A 26,233-nucleotide genomic window follows, 5' to 3' on the forward strand; every position below is an offset into this window, starting at 1 on the left:
CCTAGAGCCATTATGTCACTGTAGCTGTATGTAAATGTAAGGCTTTATAATTATTGTGTAGGTGAGTCCTCCATCTTCATGCCCCTCTCTTCCTAATAACAGAGGTCTTTTTCAGAAGCCACAATTTCCTGTTTACTTCTGCTCCAGAAACTCCTCGCAGATTAACTGTTTCACAACCCAAAAGTATTCAGTTTTCTGACACCCCCCAGATTTATCACTGCTGGCTAGAATCCAGAGGACTGGTAACTAGCTCTGGAGAGAATAGCCCTGCCCAGGTCACTGTCACGATTCCATTTGTGCCGCTGTTCAGTGGGCTCATGTGATTGGAGGGCGGTGGGAAGGGCTGACAAGAATTCCTCCTTCCATTTTCTGGGAACCAGTAACTAGTACACGCGTGGGAAAACCTGATGCATTTTCCTTATTCCTTACCTTTGTTTCTTGAGAGAGAAATCTCTTTACTGAGCAGTTGAAGAAAGCATGCATTTTTTTCCTAAGAAATTCTAGTACAGCATCTATTTGGGTGGCTATTAGAAGCTTGGATTTTAAACCACTGTATTTTTACAGCTGTAGACTCTAGTGCTTGAGTTGATTTAACAAGCAGCCGTGGGTTTGTTTTCTGGCCTAAGTCTGCCACTGGTGCTCTGGGAAAACTTGATCTTGGGCTTATTTCTAGGAAAGTGTTCTGTGATTTTTACTCCCACGTTGATGCCGTCTATTGTTCTTGCTCGCCACACCGTAATCCCGAATGGGCGTGAGCACGTGATGCGTGATTCGGATACTTAAGCCGAGAAAACTAAAGATTCCGCATGGGGTTGGGAGTCCAGAGGGGTGGTGCCCTTGGCCCTGGTCTGTGGCCAGCAATCCCTCCATGTGACGTTCCCCACAGTATTACTGCCCTTGGCCACACAATCAGGGATGCTTGCAGCGCCAGCTGTCACGTGTTCCTGTGTGTCACCTAATCTAAGATTACCCAGCAGCTTTGGTCGTTTTGAGAGCAGTGGTTCTGGAAGCATTTGCATCACCTGGGAACCTGTTAGGATTGCATATCCTCAGGGGTGGGGCCCAGCAGGCTGAGCTGTAACAGGCCCTCCACTTGATTTGGGTGCACATCCAGTTTGAAAAGCACTGTTAGTATATAACCCATGCTGATGCCCCTCCTGTCTTTACCCCCCACTTCTCCAGTCATCGAACAACATTTTTTTAAACAACATATTAATCGAATGAATATTCAGTGAGTAGGCACTGTGCTGGGTGCCAGGGTGGGGCTGGGGGCGGGAGTGGGTGGGAGATCAAGGGAGAACTAGCCACAGTGTGTGTCCTCAGGGAGCTGAAATCAGCAGTGGTTCTCTGCCCTGGCTGCATGTTAGAATCACCTGAGGAGCTTGTAAACTCCAGGTGCCTTCACTTAATGGCTCTTTCATCCCAGATCAATTAAATCAGAATTGCTCAGGCAATACCCAGGTGTAAACTAGTTTATAAAGCCCATCAGTGAGAAACACTGGCCTGATGGGAGAGAATGCCAGTCGGGCAGCTCCAGAGCAGTATGGTAAGTGTGAAGTTGGGGGTGACTGGCGGGTGCATTGGGAGCCGACGGGAGGGTCACTTTACTCAGGCTGGGGTGCGGGTAGTCAAGGAGGGGATGTGTCTGAAAAGGTTTTCTCAAAGTTGTATTTAAGGAAGCTACAACCATGGTTTAAATAGCGATCCATGGGTGATTTCAAACCAAGTCAGAGGAGGATCTCAGGAGAGTGGTTTTCCCCTACTGTACAGGTAATTCATGTTCCCTGTATGCATCTTAACTCTCAGTGGCAGCAGCAAAGGGCCATCGGGGCCACCCCCAGAGTGGACAGCATGCCCTCTTGCCTGTATTTCTTCAGTGGAAATGCCTGTCCAGGCTTTGTCTTACGGACCGCTTAGACGCCGAGAGCTCCCAGTGCACGCCTAGCTGTTACAGAGGAGGCGGCTCAGCAGCGTAGCCCACAGCCTCCACAGGTCTTCAGCGGCCATCCCATCTGCAACAAAATTTCTTCCCAGGGATTTTGATCTTTCTTTCCATGCTTGAAGAGAAGCTGTTTTTTTTTTTTTTAAGAAGTAAAGGAGATGTTTATATAATAAATAATTCCTTATTCATGAGTCTCTCCACTTTTGATTCAGAAGGTCAGGTGGGGAGATTTAATATGAAATATTAGCTGTCTTTGCCAATTGCTGTACCCTGTTGCCATGCTTTAAGCCAGAAATAGAAGCGACCTGTTTTCAATGACAGATCAAAATTTAGTGCTATGTTGATGGTCCAGAATGAAGATTTTTTGACATAGTGAATGAAATACATACCAGTGCATTTCTGGTTGTGATTTAGCTGACCAAGTAGTTCAGTTATAATTATATTATTTTTACTCCTGGAGATCATTACTCTGAATGAAAAATGCTTCAGTGTCCAGACTATTAAGATGTGGATGGTGAACATTATTTAAAACAAAATTATTTTTTTCTTACTGGACTGTTAAACAGCTTTATGAGCATGTGGAGGCTAGAATATGGTTGTTAGCATTTAAAATTAAATGAAAACATGGAAATATTTTTTGGTATAAAAAATAAACTTGACCGTCAATTATTGTATACTGCCTTCTGTGACCCATCTCTTCTGGTCCCTTAAGCCCCTTATAATGTAATGGGGGAGCACGTCTAGTAAATATATGGTCGACATAAATCTGAGGATATGAATATTATAAAAGGGCATTGAAGAGCAGGGCTGTGGGGAACAGGCTGGTGGGGGTGTGTGTATCATTTTGTGAGGGACAATGCTCTTGGGGATTGAAATATCTTTTAAAAGTAAGTGTAGGTTTGATCTGATGTCTGGGTCACTGTGTTGTTTACCATTGGCAAATATTTCTCTGGGCCCTGATTACCAAGGTGTTAGAAGAACTTGAAATGTCCTCTCACCCTTGGGTTTAAAAGGCTGAGTGTTTATAAGGGACAAAGATGGTGTAAACATCTAGCAAACCGAATAGTGTTCTCATTATGACACCTGCCTCCCTGCCTTTCCTATAAGAAAACATAGGCTGATGTTTGTGTTGAGAAACCCTTGAGTGAATCAACATTTTCGAGAGACCCAGTATGAAATGAATGCGGTTTCTACTTTATCACACCTTCTCATGCAGTACAATGATGAAATAATCCTGTTGGGCAATGCATTTTAGAACCCAGAAGTTTAAACTGAGACCTCACTAGGAGTCATTGGAGTAAATCTGAAATGTAAACTTTCAAGAGACTGTAATTGAATAGATTTAACCTATATTTATGGAACGGAGAAATCTCTAGATGATTATCTTTTTTCTCAGAGGACCTTTCTTAACTCTGCAGGTCTCTTGTCTGTTGACTTGATTAATGAATATTTTGCCCACTAAAATTGGCCATTAATTATTTCCTTGGGTTGCAGCAATAATTACATCTTTCAAATGTAATTAGCATAATAAGCAGAAAACACCCCGCCAGGTGATGTGGGATTGTGGGGGAGCTAGTTAGTTACCACCAGAGATAGCCGGGTTACCATGTGGTAAGCAGCAGTTGTCTAGAGCTGACTCCCAGCATTATATTTAGAAAACATAGACTAGGTCATCCCAGAGTGGAAATTTTGATGAAGTAGCTCTATAGCCACCATCGTTAGAAAATACTACCTCCTGGCATATAATTGCGATGTCATTTGATAAAAATCCTCTTACCTTTCACTCATTTATTGATCCTTTCAGTGATCACAGTTACATGCCAGCCTCTGTGCTAAGTGCTGGGGACAAAGAGAAACTGCGTGCTGGCTTTGAAGAAGCTGAGTCTGTTGGACATAAACACTTTTAAAGTGTAATTCATCCTTTTAATAGAGGTGTGTACTAAGGTGAATTCTACTAAGTAGTTTCCTGGAGCGCTTTGGAGGGGAGGTACCCTCTGTAATGGTCTTTGGAGGATGAATCTGAGCATGGCTACAGAGAAGTGGGGAGGAGGTGTTCCAAGTTGGGGAAACAGCCTGTGTCACAAAGGCTTATCAGCAGAATGCTTCTCTCTCTTTTCATCCTCCAATTTCCTAGTGTTGCTTCCCATTGGCTAAACCTGGCCAGAGGGTCTGGGTAAATTAGCTCAAGGCACAGAACAGGGCAGAGAAGGGCAGGCAGTGGACCTGGAGAGGCAAACAAGATTATCAGAACAAAAGGTATGGAGTGTGAACGAGGTATGTGCAGAGGATGAGATGAAGTTAGGAGTCGCATAAAGCGAACTAAGGAAGATGAGTTTGGAGGCAAATTGTAAAGGATCTTCTATATTTTACCTAAGTCCTTTATCATATAAACAATAGTCATGTGTGGGGTGGGCTTAATGCATGATATTATTGATTTGTAATTTAGCAAGATTCACATTTAAGAAAAAATCATTTGAGATCATTAATGGGTCATAAAATCAATTTAATGTGCTGTCCCAGCATTTTAAAAAATGAAACAATATCTGCATTGCATGCAATGAAGTTAAGTATATTTATATTTCTGTGGGAGAGCTATACTGGTTACAATTTAAAATAGGTATCATACCATGGAAATGTTGAGAACACACTGAGCTAGGTCGTTGGCTGGAGTGTGGAGGTGGATTGATGGGAGAAGAGAATGACAGCAAAGAACATATCTATTTTAAAAGTATACGTTATCTCTGCATTCCTTTTTAAAGCCACTCCTTTTTTAATATCTTTATGATATTGAATCCATGTCAAGTATTAAACCTCATCTCCAGTAAGCTGAGAAAATCCATCAGCCTCTCTGTCTTCCATTTTCTGAAACTCAGCTGATAGTAATGTTTACCAAATCCCCAAAGTCTCCTGAACCTCTCTGAGGAATCCAGTGTCTTGCGATTACTTTGATAATGCCTGTTTTTCTTAAGCATTATGGGGAGTTTTGCATTTGGTTTGAATGTGATAAAATCATTTCAGTGTGTTTCAGTTTGTAAGTTGAAAGCCTTTCCTTTTATCTATAAAGCAAGTTAATTGATCACACTGTTTCTAGTTAGTCAGAATAGCTTAACACACTCTGCTGAAAACTAGCCAAAAAGTTTTCTGGCTCCACTTTCTGGCTCCACAAAGACACGTGACTCTGGAAGAGCCATTGGAGAGCTTTCTGATGAAGGTCCTTACTCCTGCAGGAGAAAAAATAATGCTGGTGCGTATGCACACGCTGTCTAAGCTTCAGGGATGAAGGAAGATGAAGTCTAAGCTCTTTATACAAATAGCTCGGATCACTGTTTCAGTGTATAGTTTAAGCCTTCTCTTCCCCACACAGGATTTGTTCAAGAGACTAACAGGTAAATCATATGGCTGCATTGGGTTGTTCCTGTTGGAGGGATATAAACTCCAAGGCCGCCTTAGGTTGTCAGCCAGAGGTGGGGCGTTGGAGGTTATACTGGAATCACTCAATTCAGAGGTGATTCTCATCTCGAGCTTGTGGGGATGGTGTGCACTATGATTATGGTCATTTCATAGGTAAGGAAACTGACCTGCTTAAAGCTTTAAGTTAGAACTAGTTAGAACAAGGACTAGAATCCATATCTTTTGGATCCAGATCTGGTGTCCTTTAAGATCCCTCACCCAGAGGAGAAATTGAATAGGAGAGGCAGGTAAATTACTGTTTAAGCCTATGTCCCTAGTTCTGGTTTTCATCAAAATTTGTCCATGTTTTTCAACCCAGTGCTTCCAAAGCATTCTAGCGCTTTATCCATGAAGCAGTGTTTTAGTGAGTAAAAAGTCAAGAAAAGGCCAGTTGGTAATTTAGGGTGAGGGCGTTGCTATTGAATAGTGTGCTCGAACTAGGCAGTGGTCAGGGTCAAACAGCTGCGCTTGGAAGTCACACCAGGATCTGAGGTCTTATCTCCTAGCTGTGTGATCTGGACCTTTTCTGAGCCTTGTATTTTCCTTTGGGAAAGGGGTGGGGAAGGTATCTCCCCTGCAGGGTTTTCATGAGGATTGCAGGAAGAATGTAGCTCATTCTGCATGGACTGATAGTAGGCACTCAGTAATGTTAATTCTATTTTTATACTGATAGTAGGCACTCAGTAATGGTAATTCTATTTTTATTATCAGTTATCATTGCTACTTAAGAACAATTGATTGTTCACAAATGTAATCTGACAACGTAAACTGTAAATGCTTTCAGACCTGACTACCTGCAATAATAATAACAGCTGTGGTTTATTAAGTATTTACCAGGTGTCAGCCACTATGCTCTGTATGGTTTGTCTCTTTTAAACCTCATAATAACCTCAGAATGTGTCGGAACTGTGAATCAGTCTTTCATTTCAGAAAACTGAGACTTAGGCTGAGAAACTTGCCCCAGTCACAGAGCTAAGTAGCAGACTGTGCCCATGATTATTATATTGCCCATCTAAAGAAATTAAAGCCTTGGATTAAAAAAAAAAAAAGCAACAGGAAGTCCAGGGTTGCTTCCCAGAAGTTCTTCCACAGAAGCCAAGAATGCCAGGAGCCATCTGCCAAGTGCCAGGGCCTTTCCAGACACCCAAATTCACACCATCAGCAAGACTGATCTCAGGACAGCCCAGCAGGTGCCCCTCCTCAGTAGCAAGTAGAAGGAGTGCACAACCTGCACAGAACGGGGAGGAATGAATCCCCGACCACTGCATAACCTTTGTGGCCCTTGAGGCTGCACACCCTGTTCCTGGCTGCTGTCTGGGCATGGAGATGCCGTGAGGGATCCCAGAGCCCGCCAGGCAGAGCTTTGCAGATCAGCCCTCCACACCATGAGCTGTAACTGATGTGTGCCCTTATGTTTGATGGCTTTTAGGCAGGACAGTCAGGTCACTCCACGTCCAGATGTTCAGCTGTTTTTCTTTGTGCCTTTTTCTTCTTTCTTTTCTTTTTAAAGCAGTGATTTTGCCTCCCTGGGAGATGAGACGTAATGAGGGTGATTCCTTTTGCCAAATCCTTAACTGGCTTCCAGAATGCAAAACAAATATGCTTGGTTATGATCTGATTTCTAAGTGAGGTGAATAATAACAGCAAGGGAAAACCACGCTGGTTGGGGCCAATCTGAATTACAGAAAATTCTGAGCCATAGGATCCTTTAAGGGATGCAGTCTTATCATTTTAGGAACATACTTTGAAGAAAATCAGTGATCAAAAATAAAAGGTTATGGGGCGGGGGGTCCCAGTAAGAGGTCTTGCCAGAACGCCCTTATTGAGTAGATGAAAATTGCTCACAATTCAAGGATCGTTGGTATTTGGTTGTTCGTAATTTGCTTTTAAAGATACGTGAATAGTCTACATAATCATTACGCTTAGCACTTTCTTTATAGAAAGCGAAAGGTCAGGGTGGGGATGGTAGTGTTGTAGACCTGAGCCTCAAATGAAGTCTGAATTCAAAGGTTTTACTGGATGTTGGATTTGTTTATAAAGCTTTTAAATTACTTTCAATAAATCATTTCCAGTTTTATAATTGTCTTTTTTAGCTTGGGGAAAAATGCAAACTGGTTTAATGCCTTTCTGAACCAGATCTTCATCCTTCCCTGATTGTATGTTGGAATCTTTGGAGATGGGTCTTGGGCGTCAGAGTCTTTTAAAGCTACCCAGATGATACGAGTGAGCAGTTCTGGTTGAGAATCACTGGTCTCCAGGTACTTGGTGGCATAGAAATGACTGAAACCAAATGAGACAAACTTGCTTATAGGACCCATAGGCCTCATGTCTTCTGACTCAGCACAAGGATTTCTTCTTTGCTTGGAAAGTCCTATTCCAAGTGGCTGACCTCTGTGTCTATTCCCGCCATTTCTCTAAGTCCTTCCAAGTACTTAAATCACAAAACGTATGCAAGCAGGGAGTGATTTCTACACTTTGGCAGAAAACCAGATTTTTTTTTTATACCAGATTGTTTTTATTACAGATCAATGTAAGTCAGCTCCTCCAGAGTCTGGACTACTTGAGAACCAGGACCTTTGGGGAATGGGTGAGGGGTCGTCAGTGCCTAGCACACAATACTTGACATATATTTGGCCTCCTGTAAATATCAGTTATTAATATTAATTATTTTAATCTTGATTTTGTGTTTTCCTAATTGGGGCTCACTTTCTTATCAACTTTTTCTTCTCTAGAATCCAAGCTTGCCCTAAATTTATATTTTGGTCAAGGGCTAGGGAAGGAAATTTCAACTTCAGTTGAAGATGGGCGAGATGTCACAGTGCATGTGGGTTTCAGGTGAATGCAATTCATGGTGTCAGAGCTGCCCTTTAAAGAAGAAGAAAAAAATTTGGCAGGTGGAGGTGGAATGGGTTACAGGGAAAAAAAAGAGGAACAAATGGGAACAGATCTGCATTAATAAATATTCAGACTGAGTCCCACTCTTATGTCAGTGTTTGTAGGTGGTGTTATTACATGTAGTATTGGGTGATGGAAGTTGTGCACACTCTCATTTTTCACTTTAATTGCTTGCCTGAAAAGATCCTGACAGCTTCAAAGGTTACTGCTGGTTGCATTGTTCATAACTCAGAAGTAATATGCATGTGCAATTTGCTTCATTATTGCCCACTAATAACCAATTCCAGAGAAAGTCCTAAAGCCACCAAAGGAGCCATAAGTTGACATGATGGTTTCCTCCTTCCCTCTCTCCCATTCTTTAATTATCCCAGGTTAAGAGTGAGCCACAAATGGTGTGATGATGTGGGTGTGATTTTACTCTGATGTTCTTTTCATGAGCTGGTATGTTAAACTGTTAAAGAAAATTTTTTAAAAACCTTAAAAGCAAGGCAAGACATGAAATATTTCATAGTTCAGATTACAACTTTGAGTCCAACAAAATAAATCAGCATTCCAGTTGTTTTGTGTTTCCATTAAGATTTGGTTTGGCTTCATGTAACTGAAAAACCCTACACAGCAGTGCTTTAAGTGGAAGAGTTTATTTCTTTCACTTTCAAGAAATCTGGAGGTGGTCGGTCTCAGAGTGCTGTGGGTCCTCATGGGATCAGGGATCTAGGCTCCTGTTGTGTTCCTCAGCCATGTATGATTTCTATTCTCAAGATTATTTCATATCCAAAGTAGAAGGGGGTGGGGGGTGTGGAAATACCACAAAGAAAGGCACATGACTTTAAAGGGTCTTCCCAGAAGCGTTCCTTACATCCTGTTGGCCAGGCCTTAGCCACAGGGCTACACCTGGCTCAAGGAATGCTGGGAAATGTAGTCTTTATAGCAGACAGCCATATTCCTAAGCATTATGGAGGAAAAGGGGATAATGACTACTGGATGGTAGCCAGCAATCTCAGTACTTTATGTGAATGGTGAGCTCTTAGATTTTCTATGCATCATTATGCCACTGACTATAAAATGGAGATAATCCACAATAGTGCAGAGTTTAATTTCAAAACATTCTATGGGCTAAAGAACCAACAAGTACCTACACCTAACACATTGTTTATTTAACCCTCATTTCAGCCCTCGTGCAAAACTACTATCGTTATCAAAATTTTACAGACGAGAAAAACGGCGACTTAAAGAGGTTATACAGCTAGTATTGAGTCGAGGCAGTTTGACTTGTGTGGAGTTGCATCATAATCCTTAGCAGCACCAAGAAGTAGGAGCAGGGATTCCAGTGGGAGGGTGATTATAATAAGCCTTACAGACGCTCGGGTACCAAATCATTGAAAACACTGAACTCAGGGTCCGTTTTGATGCAATTCTCTTTTTGTCCCAATCTTTTATATTCACTCCCTTGTGAAATCTGCCTATTACTTGGTTTCGAATGCAGTACAACCTCTGGCTTTTCTTTATCCCTGTAGGAATGCTGTTAGGCCTGTTAAGTCCTCAGTCAATACTTGCTCGTGAATTGGCTGTTATATGGTAACCAGGTTTTGACTCCGAGTGGTCAGGTTTTTGCTGTATATGGTTGTGTTGTTTTGAGGGGCGTGGTCTGGTTCCAGTGCCTGCTGGAATGTGGCATTATGAGGGCAGTCTGCAGCACTGCAGTCCCTATCTGTGTCTTGAGTCCTTTATCTCTTCTTCCTTTGAGCCTTCTTGGTTCTGCAGAATGTCTTAACACACATCAGAAGCAGACCTCCCTCTCTTGCCTGTGAAACCCTTTTCACTTGCTAGTTACTTCCTTACTTTTAGGAAGGAGGCCCTCAGATCTATAACACAAGTAAAACTGTATTTCCACTTCTACTTTCACCAAATGTCGTGTTTCTTTATTCCAGTTTTTCCCTTATTCTCTACACCACCACCAGTTATTTCTCTAAAACACAGATCATATCAGTTTACTGCTTCTGAGGCTCTCCAGTGTTAACGGAATTAAGTCCAGCATTTGGAGAACATTTCAAACATTCCAGGATGTGATCTGAATTGCAAGACTCTTCATGCAGAGTTCCAGCCACACTGGCCTTCTTGCCCCAGTCTCTGCTCGTTTCTGCTTCTGCCCAGACCATTTTCTATTCTGATTCACCATGTTCTCACCTTTTCTGACTGGAGATCTAGTTCAAGGCTCATGTAAAATTTCCTTTCAAGAAGTTTCTCTGATTCTCGCAGAACATGCTGTTTTGTTTCTACAGCAGTTAGTGTAGTCTAGGTTGGCACAGATCAGTCTGCCTTGGATTATTGTTACCTGTGAGTTGGGTTGTCTTTCTTGCTCAGTTGTGAATCTACTGACTTAGAATTTCCCTTGTGCAACTAGTGCATGACAAGAGTTCGTTATGTCTTTCTTGAAATGAATTCAGTATCTTTGTCTCCTTGAAGAAAGTCTGAGATCTTACAAGTTCAAACAACCTGCTGTATCTTTTTGTAGCCTCTTAACCAGGCTTTTGATTTAGACCACAGAAAATAACAGATTATCATCTAGAAGCAATCTCGAAACAATAGCTCCATCCTCATAATATTCATAGAGCTCTAACACAGTGTTTCTCAATGTCTGTCCTATTGGCATTTTAGGCCAGGTGATTCTTGGGCGTGGGGGGTGGGGTGCTGTCCTGTGTGTGCATTGTAGGATGTTTAGCAGCATCCCTGGCCTCTACCCACTGGATGCCAGTAACATCCTCCCCTCAGTTGTCTCTAGACACTGGCAGATATCCCAGTAGGGGGGTGGGGTGGGGCAAAATTGCCCACAGTTCAGAACTGCTGTTTTAAAGTATTTTATAACTAATGAATATCAGCTCTTCAGCCCTACTACCTTTACACAGTACCCACAGACGTCTCACCTGAGCTTTCTGCTTCAAACTTCCTGCCATTGTTAGATTCCCCTAACCTCACCTATGAACCACTCTCTACCCTAACTCCCTTCCTTCAAAACCCAGCTCAGCTCCTATTCATCAGTAAATCCTTCCCAGACTAGCCCTTTCTGCCACCATCCCCATTATTCTGACTTTTGCATCATTTTCTACCTTTCTGCACATCTGTGCTTACTGGTATATATTTTTCATGTAAGTATCTCTCTGTACTGGACAGTCACTCATGCTTGAGTCTGTTTTCCTCTCCTGTCATCTGACTCTCCGAGTCGAACAGTCTGAGCCAGATGCCTGTCTTTTGTGTCTTTTGTGTTGTGCATGTCCAGGGTATTCATTTATTTGTTCAGCATATGTTCACTGATGACTTACAAAGCACTGGACTTAGGGTTTGTGGCCTCTATGATCTGGTCCCTTAAGGAACTTCCATTTTGATGTGGCGTTAAGACAGATTTGCAAATGTGTGTAGCAAAACGCCTGGTAGAGGTGGTATACAGGCCAACACCTTGAAAGATGGGTAGAATTTCCTTGAGCGAACAGTTTTAGGCAGAAGGAGAGTGGAAGGTCTTTTTTCATGAACAGCCATTTTCCTTCCAGCCTTGAAGAGAGGACTTCAAAAGCCTCATTTTCTCCCGCCTTTTATTTTGTCACTTAGCCTCACCCACCAGCAGCTCTCTTCTCTTCCAGATACATGCTTTTAGGGTCTTCCCATGGGCAGGGGTGACATAGAAGCTCTTTTATGGTCTTCTGTATCACATGCTACTTGGATCCATCATCAGGTTTATTTCTGGGAAAAGCAGACACGTTCATTTGTGTGTACATGCACACATGCATGTGAGATCAAATGGGACTGAGTTTTGGCCTTTTTCCTGTTTGGAAGAATTTTGTTGTTATGTAACCTCAGCACCCCAGTCTTCAGGGTCGCTATATACAGATGTACAGGTTGTGCACTACACAAGCATACCTGGCAGCCGTGATGGACTCTGGCAGTCTCTCTTGTCACAGGTAACAAAGTGGAGAATTTGGCTGAAGAGTGTGGACTGATAGTGTCATGCATATAAGGCCACACATCTTATACTTGGGGAAAAATAGCTACGACTCTCAAACAGTCATCAATGACCCTAGGAGTTTGATGGGTTGGTGAAGTTAGAAAGCATCCTGGTGAGAATTATCTATTTCTAATAACTTTAACCCTCTGGCTATGCCAGAAACTGGAAAGGCTGCAGTACGCTGTGTTTGTTTATAAATCAGTCCGAACGGTTCTTGGTTGAATAATGTTTGTTCATTCACTTGTGGAGGAAAACTCAGGCTACAAATAGAAACATGAATGCTTTTTTAATAGATGGTGTTATTGTACCGCACAATGTCCCCGACTTTTGGATATTTAACTCATAAAGTTTACAGCAACACTTAACTGCATCTGGATTTCACATTGAATTTGGAAAGGCAAGAATCTCACTGTAATTTGCACTGACTGCCCTGTAATGGAAATTATGGCTTGGGAAAAGTTTCAAATGACGTGTCTATAAATGAAGGAAAAGTTGATCCATTCAAAGGCTGGTTATGTGCAATTGTAGGGTTTTTTATTTTTGAAAGGACCGTTGCCAGCAGGAAATATTTATTTCAGCAGCTGAAGTAAACTAGCTGTGAATTAAAAGTTGGTCTTTGTAAATTGTTGGTTCATCAAAATTCAGCCCTAAAAGTGGAGTGAAATTTGCAACAGAACTTTGCTGGGCTTTTAAGAAAGCTATAAAGATTGTCTGTATGGAGGCCAGTGTTACAACTGGATGGTAGCAATGAGTTGACTTCAGGGGATGAGCAGCCTTTTAAATGGTCGAAATGCGGGCCTAATGGGCCTCAGGTCCTAGCCCTGCTCTTAACTGGGTTTGTGTAAATAGGCGTGCCACTTAACTTTCCCAGCCTCAGTTTGTCTGCTCCTTTGCTCCTGTCTCCCACCACGTATTTGTTTCGGTGTCTCCCATTCATGTTCAAGACTTCCCCTCAAATGTCTAATGATCATTCCTTGACTGTTCTTGGCTACTGTCTAAGGCACCAAGGCAATAAAAAGCTGATGGGAGGCTCTGGATGGAGGCATGGATGGAGCTTGTTGGCCATGGACTTATCTGCAGGGAGATCACTTAATCAGGGAATCACCAGATGTCGGCATCTGGCGATCTTGTCTCTGCGCCCACTTAGCTTAATCAGAGAGGAGTCCTCCCGCCTGGTGGCCAGAGTTCTTGGGACCAGTGGCATAGGTATATTTCCACTTTAATCCTCTTGTTTTCAGCACTGTGTTCTCCCCACTCCCCCTCTATCTCTGCTGTGCTTGGTTTCCTGCTTCAGTGTCTCTAGATAATCAACCTTTAAAACAATTCTCCTGTTTTCAACCCTGAACCTTCCCTTCCTTGCCTTTTGCAACACCTGGTACCTCCAAGTCCAGGGCCTCTCGGGGCTTTTACACTGGGTTCCCCTCCTGACCCATGCATCTCCCTCGTTTCCTGTAATTAATGGGCACTTGGACTATAGCTTCCTCTACTCTCCAGGTCACTTGTCACTCCTGTATGAGCTTTCCACCTTCCAAAACACGCGTTGAAATCACTTGTCTGTTAATGTCTCCCCCTTTTTTTTCTATTCCTGGAGAGTTTTTAATTCCTTTATTTCTTCCTTCATGGGGCCTTGGATGGTGAAGGAAACAAATGCCTTTGATCCATCTCCCATGTTCGACCAAAAATCTTCAATTTTTCTCATCATAAAATTAGTGTATCCATTTAAGAATGATTATGCATCTCCTATGTGCCTGGCCCCGAGCTGAGTGCTGGAGAGAGGAAAGAAATTGAGACAGTTCACCTCTGAGAAGCACGGGAAGGGAAAGGATATGCCCAGAGCCTGCCTCTGTGGTGACACAGTGCAGGGCCAGTGCTGGGGATGAGGTGGTGCAGAGAGAGGAGGAGGGATGCACGTGCTCAGCCAGGGATGTTGTGGAAGGCTTTGCTGGACAAATAAGACTCTTTGGCTTTGTGGGTTCATCTGTTGGGGGGAAGACTGAGAATTAATGTGCCCATTAATTATTACCAAGTGAGTCCACAGAGAAGTGGTGTTTCCAGCCTGGGCCTTCAGTATCCGTCATCTGGCTGGGTGGGCCTTTGCCTCTCCAGAGTCCTCTGGGGCTGCCTTCCCACCCACGTTGTCTCAGGCCTCCCACTGTTGCCCTCCACACGGAGCAATGAGCCCGGCGTTTGGAGGATATCACATTTGAAGAAGGCCTTTTTGGGGGGCATGATATCCTGTCTCCCCCTCACTGCTGCCTCCCAGCCTGCAAATAGCTCATTGCCGATAGAGGCCTCATTAGTCTTGTTTGAGAAGTAGTATGGCTGGTTTCTGACTTTGTTATATTGGAAATAATTCCAGGTATGTAAAATCCCAGCAGTGTAGACTAGCTGAAGCACAGCCAAAGCCCATGAGCTCATCAGTTAGCCTCCGTTAACCCAGCAGACAACTTTGATAGTTTTCCTGGAAGCTTGGAGATAGCGCTACGAAAGACTCAACATAGGTCCCAAATCCAGGCACTCGGTTGCCACTGAGACAGACAGCAGAGCTGGTAAACACAGGCCTCCCTGATGGAACAAGGTGTGCCATTTGCCCTTCTTTCATCATGCTTAACTCTAGTTCTTATCCAGAAGTGTCTGAAGGCTGTCTTTTCCTTATTTCTGCCATCTGCCTGGCTTTTCTCTTCACTACTTGAAGTCATGGGAGCTGGTGCTGTGACATTGAGTCTTTTGCCATTTAATTGAATCTTTAAAACCACAGGGCAGTAGGACTAGATGAGCTACAGCAAGCTTCCACTTTGTGTTTCATCCTTACTGTAGAGCTGTGCGTTCAAGCTATTACCCCGAACTAGGAAAGGTAGAAGAAGCACATTGCTGTCTACTGTAGAGGATGCTGTGTTTTAGAAACTTTGAAGTTGATAGGTTTTTATCACTTGGGTATTTTAAAATACATTTTCATATTTGAATTCTCTTAGCCTTCAGTCAGCTTGAAATCTGAACGTGCAAGGGGTGTTATGAGATAGAAAACAGTCAGCTCTTAGTGCTTTTTTTGGGCTGTGCCCTGCCCTGCTGAAAGAGTTTGGGTTTATCTTCCTGTCCCTTCTTTGTGATATAAAAGAGGTAGGGCGTTGTGATATGGGGCTGTAGGTAGCTGCAGTATGGAGTGCTTTACTTTCTTGCCAGTTGCCAGTGTAAGGAACATCACACGGCCATGAAAAATTCAAGTGTTTCTATCTCACAGACCATTTACTGAGGTGGGTTTTATCTCTGGGCGACGGTAGCCAGTGTTCCAGGTCCACGTTTTCACTGGTGCTGTAAACAAGGCAGAGAAGTATCTGGGAGATGGTGCACTGTAGCCACTGCAATTCCTACCACGTTCCTTATTGTAGCGACATACAGAAAAGGTCTCAGTGCGGTGGCACATGGTTTAAGGAAGTTTTTGTTGTTGTGGTCAGCAGTTTCCAGGGGCTGGCGTTGCTCTCTCCAGGTCAGCCTGCTCATGATGTTCTGTCTTCGTGGGGAGGACGTCATCGTCCTGCTGTGAACACCCTAAGCCCTTGTCACTCTGATCCTCTCCTGGGGAGAGTTTTTAGCATCAGACAGTTACATTTCTGTCAGGGAGGAAGAAATAATGAAGGCAGCTATTTTACTTTTACTGAATGTGAAGTGCTCCACAGTGTAATTAAATCTATAAAATGGTGAGTCACGCTCACCGCACACCAGTCAGCCAGGAAGCAGGTGATGTTTATTCACAACCAGCCCGTGATGCTTTTCCTCCAGTAGCACTTGTGCAACCTTCTCCTGATTTGTGGGCACTAAGTGCCTAATTTCATTTTAAAAACATGACGCTTGCATGGATATTCTAAAGGTTGCCCAAGGAAACATTTAATAAGATGTCTCAGGCCTGGTGGACATCTGTCTGGAGGTTCTGCTTTCTTGTCAGTTACCGGAGTCTGCATTCTAGTAAAACAGGAGAATCCTGCCTGAGATGCTTTCAGATGGTTTTGTTCTTGTTGTTGTTGTCATGGAGAGGCGTTTGTAAGCTTCTGGAAGTCCATTTCACCACTCATAGTTTGAGGGTATGTGAGCATAAGTCTAGCCTAGGTTATGGAAGATGGTGGAACAAGGTAAGAAAACAGTATTTCTGTAGGCTGGCGATCTGCAGACAGCCTCAGTTGTGTATGTAATCATCGTAGGAGGCAGAGGGAATGCAGAGTTACTGCTCTGTTCTCACTTGCGCTGCCAAGACCTCAAGGCCCGACTTGATGGAGCCATTCAGCGAGCCTTTGTCTCTTGTTTCAGAAGTTGGCTTTCATGGACTTGTGATGGCAGAGACCCAGGAAGCAGGATTTCTGAATAGTATGTCTCTGAAATTCTTGGCACAGGAAAAACAATAAAATGAACATGAGATTCTTAACTTTAATACCAAGAATGAAATTGCCACTACTGTCCGATTTTTGTCTGGGAGTGGAAAGCATTGTAAATTGATTTTTATGCAATCATTTTTGCCACTCGTGCTCTATGCCACTGTGTCTGCATCGCCTACCATGACCTGTTAACGCACTTTGGAGTTAGCATGTGTATCTTACATCCACCACGTGCAGTAAACACTTCCTGTACAAGGGTGCTTGAAACAACATCTGTCATTACATCAAAGAAGGTGTTATTGCCAAGTGCAGCTGGAAGAGTTCTAATAATGAGATGGTTTTAAACGAGATTGTAATGAAAAGAAATCTGTGTGAAATGTCTGAACCTTTTTCTAAGAAAACAAAAATGTGTTGTTTCTTTACAATCTTACTATAGAAACATTGTTTTTGCATATATTTAGTACAATATATTTCTCTACATGAGAAGCTTGAGAGTATATTTCTAGTTGTGAAAAGTGCATTTTTGAGCTGTGTTGCAGAAGCACTGTTAGGGAAGGTTGCTATGGTGTCGAATTTGAGCTCTTCAAAGGCAAAAAAATAAAAAACCTTCTGATGAATGGTGGTATTTGTGGATTCTGAACCAGCATGAGAATTTCTGGTTGAGAGTCTAGAAAAGTTATAATAAACTCATTATATAATTAAGGAGAAGAGTTGTCCTCTGGAATGTGAATCCAAACCCAGAGAAGTGTTCAGTGAATAAGAACAATAGTAGATTTTCAAATTGATGGAGCTTTCCAATGGCAACTAATTTGTTCCAGCATTGAAGTGAGCATAATTAACAGAGACTTTCTTTCTTAGGCCGATTAACCACCAAAAACCATGCCAACATTGTAACTGTAAGCAGTGAAAACCAATATTTATGAGGGGGATTGTGCAAGAGTTTGTGTGACAGATGGACATTTTATCACTGTTGATGTTTGGAATTCTCTTGAAAAGTAATGCAATATCTTGTTATTTATGAATGAATGAACAAATGATTATGCTTTGCTGACTGAGGTTTCTTTAAAAAGAAGTCTACTAAATTAATCTTTTTCTCCATTTAGCCTCTGTTACTTTAGGTTAGGTAGACTCATATATTCTGATGCGAAAGCTGAAAAATCATAATTGTGTTTTTATTTCAGATACAGATCCACGTGTTTTAGAAAAACAAGAATTACAGCAGCCAACCTATGTTGCCCTCAGTTACATTAATAGGTAAGTCATTTTCAGAATTTATAGCAACCTCATATCTGCCACGTTTATTTTTTAAATGTATCTTTTTAACAGGGTAGGAAAAATGTTTTCAGTCTTCACATATTTACAGGAGATTATTTAAAATCAACCTCTATATGGAATTTTCTTATTTCTCTGTTGGGGAGAGGCAGGTTGTAGTTCTCTGTTCGTATGGTGGAAAACATGACTGATTTATAAGCTCATTTTGGAAGTATTTTGTATGCAGAGTTAGAATACGCTCTTTTGACTTCATAGGGCAGTTTGGGAGATTAATGGATTTATGTGAGTGAAACTTTTAAACCCTGGGGTGAAGAGGTGCTTTATGAATTCAGAACATTGTTGGAATATCAGAATATATCAGGATATTACAAATTGAAATAATTTAATATCAAAGTTACTTAGTAGCAACTCATCTTTTAGTAAAAACATTCTCAACTGACCCCATCTGTATCGAGTCACATGAGTTTTTACTGAAACTGAACATGTGAGCACGACCTTAGAGAACAGTTAGAACTTGATATATCGGGTCTAAAAGAGGACTTGGTGTTTCAGCCAACTCAAATAATTAAGGAGACAGGGATTTTTGAAGAGAAACTGAAATCAACTTATGTTAAGAAAACAACCCTCTACCCCCAAGAGAAAAAGGCAGAGGTAAAGCAAAACTAGTTTTTAATGGTAATGAAAAAATCTCTGCTCATAATTCAGTGCTCGAATTTTTCAATTGACTGTCCCTTTTTCATATAAGGCAAGAGTGTTTCTGATTTCTTGGTACCAGTGCTGAGGTTCAGGATCTGAGGTGGAAAGCTGGGAATGAATTATCTGTACTGTTTCATTTTAATGCCTTTATAGAAAATTTACTTAAATCTTGTCTGATGAGGGCTTTGAATTGGAGTCACTGTGCTGAGTTTCAAGTTCTTTGATGAAGCATGTTTTTTAAAGGATTCATTATTGTAAACATCTATTTACATATCTTCTTTGGGCTTCCTACTTATCAGCTTTTCCTGGAACTGAGATAAAATATCTACAGTTTTTTATTACCCACAGTTTTGGTGATGTTTTAAGTAGCACACCTTCAAAATCACATCAGACGCAAATAAAGATGTATGTGGTTATCTGGATTTCTCACAAAACCTGTGTTGTTTCCCAAGGTTAGCATGGGTTTTGAAAAGTCTTTAAGCATACGTTAGAATTCTGTGAATGTAATGTATGTGAATTAGCCTGGTAATATTGAGGAATAGGATAAACAGTCTTATAGGTTAATTATAGTATTGAGTAGGACTTTTTAATAGTGTGGCTAATGTATTTTGGTAAAGTATGTTACCTATGTATATACAAATGCGTGCACTACTGAGCCTTATTCCAATGCGAGTCTATGAGATTTTCACATTCATTCTTCCTGTTTGTATTGTCAGCCATGTGGGCAGCAAGGGTCTACCAATTACACAGGCGTTATACTCACTAAAGGAATGAATACTCTGCTGGGTGTGAACTGGGACTCCAGTGACGTTGAGGAATAGGGACAAGGGCCACAGACAAAAAAATCCACCAGAGAACTTGAATCAAGTATGGTAGTTAAGCATAAACTGTGCAGTAGGTTGTGCTCGAATCCTAGAGAGTCAGGGTATAATCAGTGGGTGTGAACTTTATGAGATGAGTCTTCTGGGAGAAAATGAGTCATTTAAAAAAAATAACCTTTTATTATTATAGCTGTATGCAGGCATTGTAGAAAATTAGAAAATATAATCAAACAAATTTTTTTATTAAAACATCACATTCCCACCACCCAGATATCACTACTGGTGACACCTTAACATATATTTTTCAGATCAGTTTTTAAAAATACTATATAACAGCATCTACACTTCAGTAAAAATAAATACATAAACAAATACAAAATGCTATATAATTTTTGACCCAAAGCTGTACATACTCTTTTGCAGTCTGCTCAGTTTTGTCAGTGATCTCTGCTTTTTCAGTACATTTGCATCTAATCTAATGCCTTGATCATATGCAGCTTTCCCCAGACGATCTAAACAAGTCCATTATTGCTATTTGTCTAACTCAGTGTCCAATCCAGAACATCACATTGCGCCGCACGTTTCTTTTAATCTGGAACAGTGATTTATTGAAGAGTGTCCCACAGAATGCTCCTCCCTCCTGGGTTTCTTTTAGTTTGTCTCCAAGAGGCCGTTTGGCAGGTTCCTCTGTCTCCTTTATTTGCTGTAAGCTGGAAGTTAGTTCTGGAGAAGATGTGTCTTAAACTGGACGCATCATTGTATTTAGAGGTCTGAGACAATAGAGAATTCACCGTATCATATCCTGGCTGGTAGAGAAGCAGACACATGGAGGGGATTGAGACGTTTACTCGTGATCTTTAAGTCAAAAGAAGGACTGTGTACGGTTAGGTGATGTGAAAGAAAGTCAGCTTGATGGCGGTATCCTGAACACTGCAGAAAAGAGTACTATTCAAAAAAATAAAATTGAAAAAATGTTTTTGTCACTTTAAACCTCAGGGGAAAATAAAATCTTAATTTTGCTGAGCAGTGAAGACAGGAAAAGAATTAATATTTTTCTGCTCATATATCTGTTTATGCAACTCTAATGTTCTTTGGGACACCTCAAAATTGAGATGAAACTTCCTTTGGCCATAACATTGACTAAAATTGCAGAGCTAGGGTTCCTAAAATGGAGTTCGCTTTTTGGATTAAAAAAAAAAAAAAACTGAGTAGAACTTGGAGAGCCTTTGTTTATACCTATTTTAAATTGCTTTACTCTCTTAAACATAATGTGTTGAACAAAACTTTAATTCCTTTAAAAGTGGGGCTGTTAAGAACAACTGAGCAAATTTTAAAATAAAAATAGAGAAAGAGGGAGATTGAATGCACTAGTGAGGGTTGTAGGAGTAGTTCTGGGGAGAAAAAAGATGGATATGAATTTTAAGGATAGGAAGTTCTTTTAATTTTGTAACGTGAGAAAATGACAAGTTCATGTAATAGGAAATTTAATTGCTGAGTCTGTGCAATATTTATACACATGGAAAAAAGGTACGAGAGTATAAAGGGCAAGAAGAAAAGCTAGGTTTTGGATATAAGAGACAGTATAGAAGAAATAATACTAGAAAGAGCAAACAACTCTTTTTATGCCTTGAGCTCTATGCTAAGCATTTTTCACATTGCTTATTTCATTTCATTTCATTTCATCGTCACAGTAACCACATGAAGGAAGTACTGTGATGATCTTCATTTTACAGGTTCAGAAATTGAGACCCAGAGAAGTTAAGTAACTTGCCCTAGGTCCCCAGCTGGTAGGAAGTGGAGTATTGGGTTCAGACCTGCACAGTTAGGCTCCAGAACCTTTGTTTCTAATCGCTCTACAGCCTGCCTTGTTGAGATTATCAGAGAGTAAAATACAAGCTTAGAAAAGTTAAAGGAGAATTTGGAAAACTAATGATGGAAAAATTGGGTAGTACAGCTCGGCAGAGGGGATGCAGAAAGATACAAAGATAAGAGTAAATACGACGCTGTAGCTAATTGGAGGGTAACAACCTAGTAAAATTAAACAACAGGAGATGGCAGAAGCTAAAAAATGCTATGAGAGAGGTGACCAGGAGCTCCTAAGTGATGTATTGTTACCAGGAAACTGGCTTGAGCATGCAGGGTGCATCCTGGCATAGCAGGCTTCAGCTAGAGTGGGAAAGGATGCCTTAGCATCTTAGATTGGGAGGAAAGAAAGGGCAGAGCACTGTGAGGGCACAGGAAACTGTCCTCCACCACCTCTCACCGGTAGGCAGATGATAGATAAGCTGCAGGGTGAAGGCAGGTATCTCCTTACAAAGGTTGATGAGAAGAGTTGGGCTGCATCTGGATGTTTCCTTCAGATTATTGTTATATAGTTCAGGTAGCTGCCTCGAGGTGACAAGATGGCTTATTAGTAACTTGTGACTCCCCAGAAGTGGGTAACTGGGATAACTTAATGACATGGTTACAAACGTGGCCGTGGCTGTTAATTACACTATTTTCTCTACAAAATATTTTTGTATTAAAATAATTGAAGTTTCCAAATTAACTTTTAATTTTTAAAATGTATGTATCATTTTGGTATAAACTATAAAGGAATATCATGCCTAGGCACAAATGGGTACCTTCTTGTATTCAGTCCTTGTCATTTACTACCTAATAAAAAAGTAATAACCTCTCATTCCTAAACTACAGCTCCACTTGAATTCTCTTTGTAAGGCTCCCTGCACTGCTTGGCACAGTAGTAGTTAAGTTTGACCTCTTCTAAAAATGAACTTTCATTTAGCTTAGTGTTTGCTACTAAACAGCGAATTCTAAAATGGGGTTCCTAGAACAGTAATTTCACTAGGTGTTTACCTGCTCTCTTCTCCCACTCTCCCTCCCTCCCTCCCTCCCTCTCTCTCTCTCTCTCACACACACACACACACACACACACACACCCTCACTTATTCACAAAAAGGTTCTGTGGTCAATTGATTTGGGAAAATCCTGAGTTAAACAACATGGGTTTCTTTACCCAAAGGATTTAATCAGATCCTCTCCTATGCTGATATGCATTCCAAGTCTCCAAGAGGGATAGTATAATTTTCACATGCACCTGATCCCAGAGCACTTTTTCTTGAAGCATCTGATGGGACTAGTCCTGCTAGTTGGGGATTGCTAGAATTCAGTCACTTCCACCTACATCCTCAACTTCCCCAAGGAACCGTGAAGCCTTTTATTCAGGACAGCCTGCTCTTTTTCTGATTCAAAATGTAGAACATTGCCATTTCCCTCATATTTGGCTGGGAAAACAAGGACAAAATTCTGCCCTTATGTGCCAACTCCATCAACTTCTACTTTGTGCTTATTTGAATAGTGATCCATTTGCTTCTCTCAGCCTGCCCAGACACCTAGATGCCTTCTATGAAAAATAAAGCTTGTTTGTGGGTTTATTTAGAACAATCTCTGTTTCTTCCCCATCATCTCCAGTGTCATTCTCTTCTCTCTTTAAGAAGTAGAGCAGTGCAGTGGTGAAGAGTATGGGAGCAGGAGTCAGACTGCTTAGGTTTAAGTGCTGTTTCTGCTATGCATGAGCTATGTGAGCAAGTTGGCAAGTCTCAGCCTCTGTTTCCTTGGCTCTAATAATAATAATAATAATACCTTCCTAACTGTGGGTATTAAGTCAGTGTGGACAGAACACATATAGCAGTGCCTGGGACATAGGAGGTGTTGTATAAGCAATAGGTCTTTTTATTATTTTTTATATTCTGCTCATGCTAAGTCTCCCGTTTCTCTATCAAGTCAGTAATTAGAGAAACAAATTCAGTGGAAGCATTGCTTTGGAGCAGGGCCAGAACAGTTGCCACCGAGGGCAGGTACACTTTCTGTCTCCCACAGCTGTGTCCCCAGCCCCCAGAACAGGATCCTGCACATAGTAGACTCTCAATAAATGTTTATTGAATGAGTGAGTATGAATTTGTATATGAGTGAATGAGAGAGTGAATAAATCATTGATTCTGGGAACACTTCCGTGAGACACAAGAAGCCTCTACTTCCCATGTGCTATGTGATGAAAGTGGAGTGGGATAGCATTCACATGGAATGCATCATAAAGTATGCTAAACAATGGCCATTGCTAGTTTCCCCACCATAAACAACCAGACAGATGGATGAGACAGTGGTTTGCAGGCTCTGGACAATAGGCAGTGTGAGACTTCATCCCTGAGAGAAAGGAGACTTAGGAAGTCAGCCCCCTGGTCATCTGGCTTACTGACCGAGGACAGTTTCCCTACTGCAGTTGAGTGAGCTAGAACTCAAGGAGAGAGATGCCAGAGTTGGGGCAACTAAAGCTGCTGGAATCTGGGGAGCAGGGGGACTGGAGATGAGGTGTCTGTGCAGAAAGGGGCCACGAAGGTCTATATGAGGGTCCTTCATGAGTGCATGGCTGAGGGTGGACATATTCAGGGTAAGTCTTACCAAAGAGCAGCAGCTACAGAGGTGAGAATGAAACACTGAGATGAGAGACTAAGCAGTGCTGGTAGGTATTGCATTCCAGCCCAGCCAGCATGGAACAGCAACTATTAATACCCTAATCTTCCAACTGAGGTACCAGAAAGACTGGAATTAGAAATAAGGACTTCGTCTTAGAGTGTGGCCTGCTCTAGAGATACCCTACGAGCTCCTAAAACCAAGACTCCATAAGCTCTTCAGAGGAGACAGTTTGGAGGTGAGTCCTGACAAGTTAGAAGGTCTCGGGAACCCCTTTGGCTTTCCACAGGTCGGCCCTAATAAAGCATAAATGTAAGCCTACACGAGTTCGTCACGATCAGCCTGAGACGACTGAACTGCCTGCTAGAACAAAAATCAGTAGTCTTCATAGAAATTAATCAGATACACAATGTCTAATACACATTAAAAAATTACTAGACATGAAAGACATAGGAAAATCTTACCCTTAGATGAGAAGTCAATTGACACCCTCCCTGAGATGGCTCAGATGTTATATATTTAGGAAACAAAGACTTGAAAGCTGTCATTGTAAATGTGTTCAAGAACGTAAAGGAAAAATATACTAAATAAGAGGTTGTTTTGAATGAAAATAAAATTAGTCTGGATGCTTTTTTAAGAACATTCCCCGAGTAGAATCTGAACTGCTTAATGAAAGCTTTCTTCCTCTTTCACACTTTCATTCCCACTCCAAAACCTCACCTAATTCCCCCAAACCCTCACTCTTGCTGTTTCAGTTGGACTTATTTTTGCCAGATTATAGTCAGTCATAGCCTCATAAAAAATGCTGCAGTTGGCCAAGAGTGTACTGCCCTTCTATTTATTTTGTACAAACAAGCCTGAAGCATTTGATTTTTTTAAATCTGAAAGCAGTGGGTTTTTTTTTTTTTTTCTCATGAAACCACCTGTTTGTGGTCTTCTGAGAGCAATCGTATTTATTACAGTACGAGACATGCTTTCCTATTTCTCTCCTTTGTCCACCAGATCTGAGGTTCTGCTGTGTGCCCCGGCCCCAGACTGAAGTTTGTAGCCTAATGCATGCCATAAACATGTTGCATGCTGTCAGATCTCAAACACCAGACATTGTGCTACCATTTTCGTTGCCTATATTTTTATGGACATCAGTTGAAACAAAGCCGAGATGGCTGCCTGCCAGATTTTTCTTGTAATATCTGTAACCTGATTTGGCTTGCTTATTGTGTTCTGCAAGAACCATGCGCTCTCAGGAGAGATTGGGAAGCTGGAAAGAGCCCTTACGTGACATTTGGCTTGCTCCAACGGAATTATCTTGTGCTGCTGGCATAAAACACATGGTAGGAGAGGTGAGTCTTGGCAGAGCTGAGTGATACGATTTGCTTCTTAGGTACTGAGCTTCCCTGTATAACTTACTTGTCATCTACAGTTAGGGCAATCAGTATTTTAAAAGAGGCTGCTTATATAGCTCTAATCATACCAGGCTATTTTTTAGTCTTTTGTCTACCCATAAGTATTTGTGCCTGTTCTTTTTATGTATCTTTAAGTCCATTTCAAAGCTGCATTACGTTTTTTCAGAATCTTCAAACTTATTGGTCAAAAGAGATTCAGTGATATTGAAACCATTTAGAAATAGTCTTAGATTTCCTTTTCTTTTTCTTCCCCTTTGTAGAAACCCACTTCCTGGGCTTTGTCCCAGGCAAGAGCTGCTGTATTTTCAATATCTCCAACTGTGACATTTCCCTGTGGATCAGAGTCTCCAGTGCTGCCTCCTTCTTGTGCCCTCTTCCTGGCACCACATTTACCTGGAGACCTCTAGGATCTCAGCCCTTCCTTCCTTGCTTACCTCCACATTCAGGCTAGTTGCTGAATATTAGTTTTGAATTTACCAATTTAGGTCAATTCCCTTGTCCCAGGTACCTTGCCCACTCATTATCTCCAGCCTCAGCCTCAGGTCAACCTGACATGTGCCTTGCTACTGGCTAGCTGCTGAGAGTCACTACAGAAAAGTGCCTTGCAGTGCAATGCATCGCACCACAAACACAGCCTTTCCAACCTCGGCTGGACACTCAAGGCTGTCCCACAATCCTTTCATCCCAAGTTAAAACCTTGCTAAACGTACCACACTCAGTTTCAAGTGTTTCCATTGTACTGACGCTCCCAGAGGAATTCCCAGTCCCCTCATCAGCAGGTGTTCTCAGTTCCTGGCCTGAGAAGATGGAGACCATTTTTGCATCCCGTCTCAACTTCTCTCTTTTCCATCTCCAATTTCATCTGGATTTTTTTTTAAATTTTTTTTCCTCAGATCTTTCTTGGAGTATAATTGTTTTACAGAGTT

General features: G+C 41.6%; 1 protein-coding gene across 1 annotated transcript in view; it reads left to right on the forward strand.

Moving 5' to 3' along the window:
- The window catches only part of JAZF1 (JAZF zinc finger 1), a 314,458-nt gene that overhangs the window by 159,991 nt on the left and 128,234 nt on the right, over positions 1-26,233 (forward strand). Inside the window, exon 2 of the mRNA XM_057733614.1 lies at positions 17,827-17,899. Within this exon, the coding sequence (XP_057589597.1) occupies positions 17,827-17,899 (73 nt within the window). The remainder of the gene's footprint in view (positions 1-17,826; positions 17,900-26,233) is intronic.

Source organism: Hippopotamus amphibius, chromosome 4 (assembly GCF_030028045.1).
Source record: "Hippopotamus amphibius kiboko isolate mHipAmp2 chromosome 4, mHipAmp2.hap2, whole genome shotgun sequence".
Taxonomy (NCBI): domain Eukaryota; kingdom Metazoa; phylum Chordata; class Mammalia; order Artiodactyla; family Hippopotamidae; genus Hippopotamus; species Hippopotamus amphibius.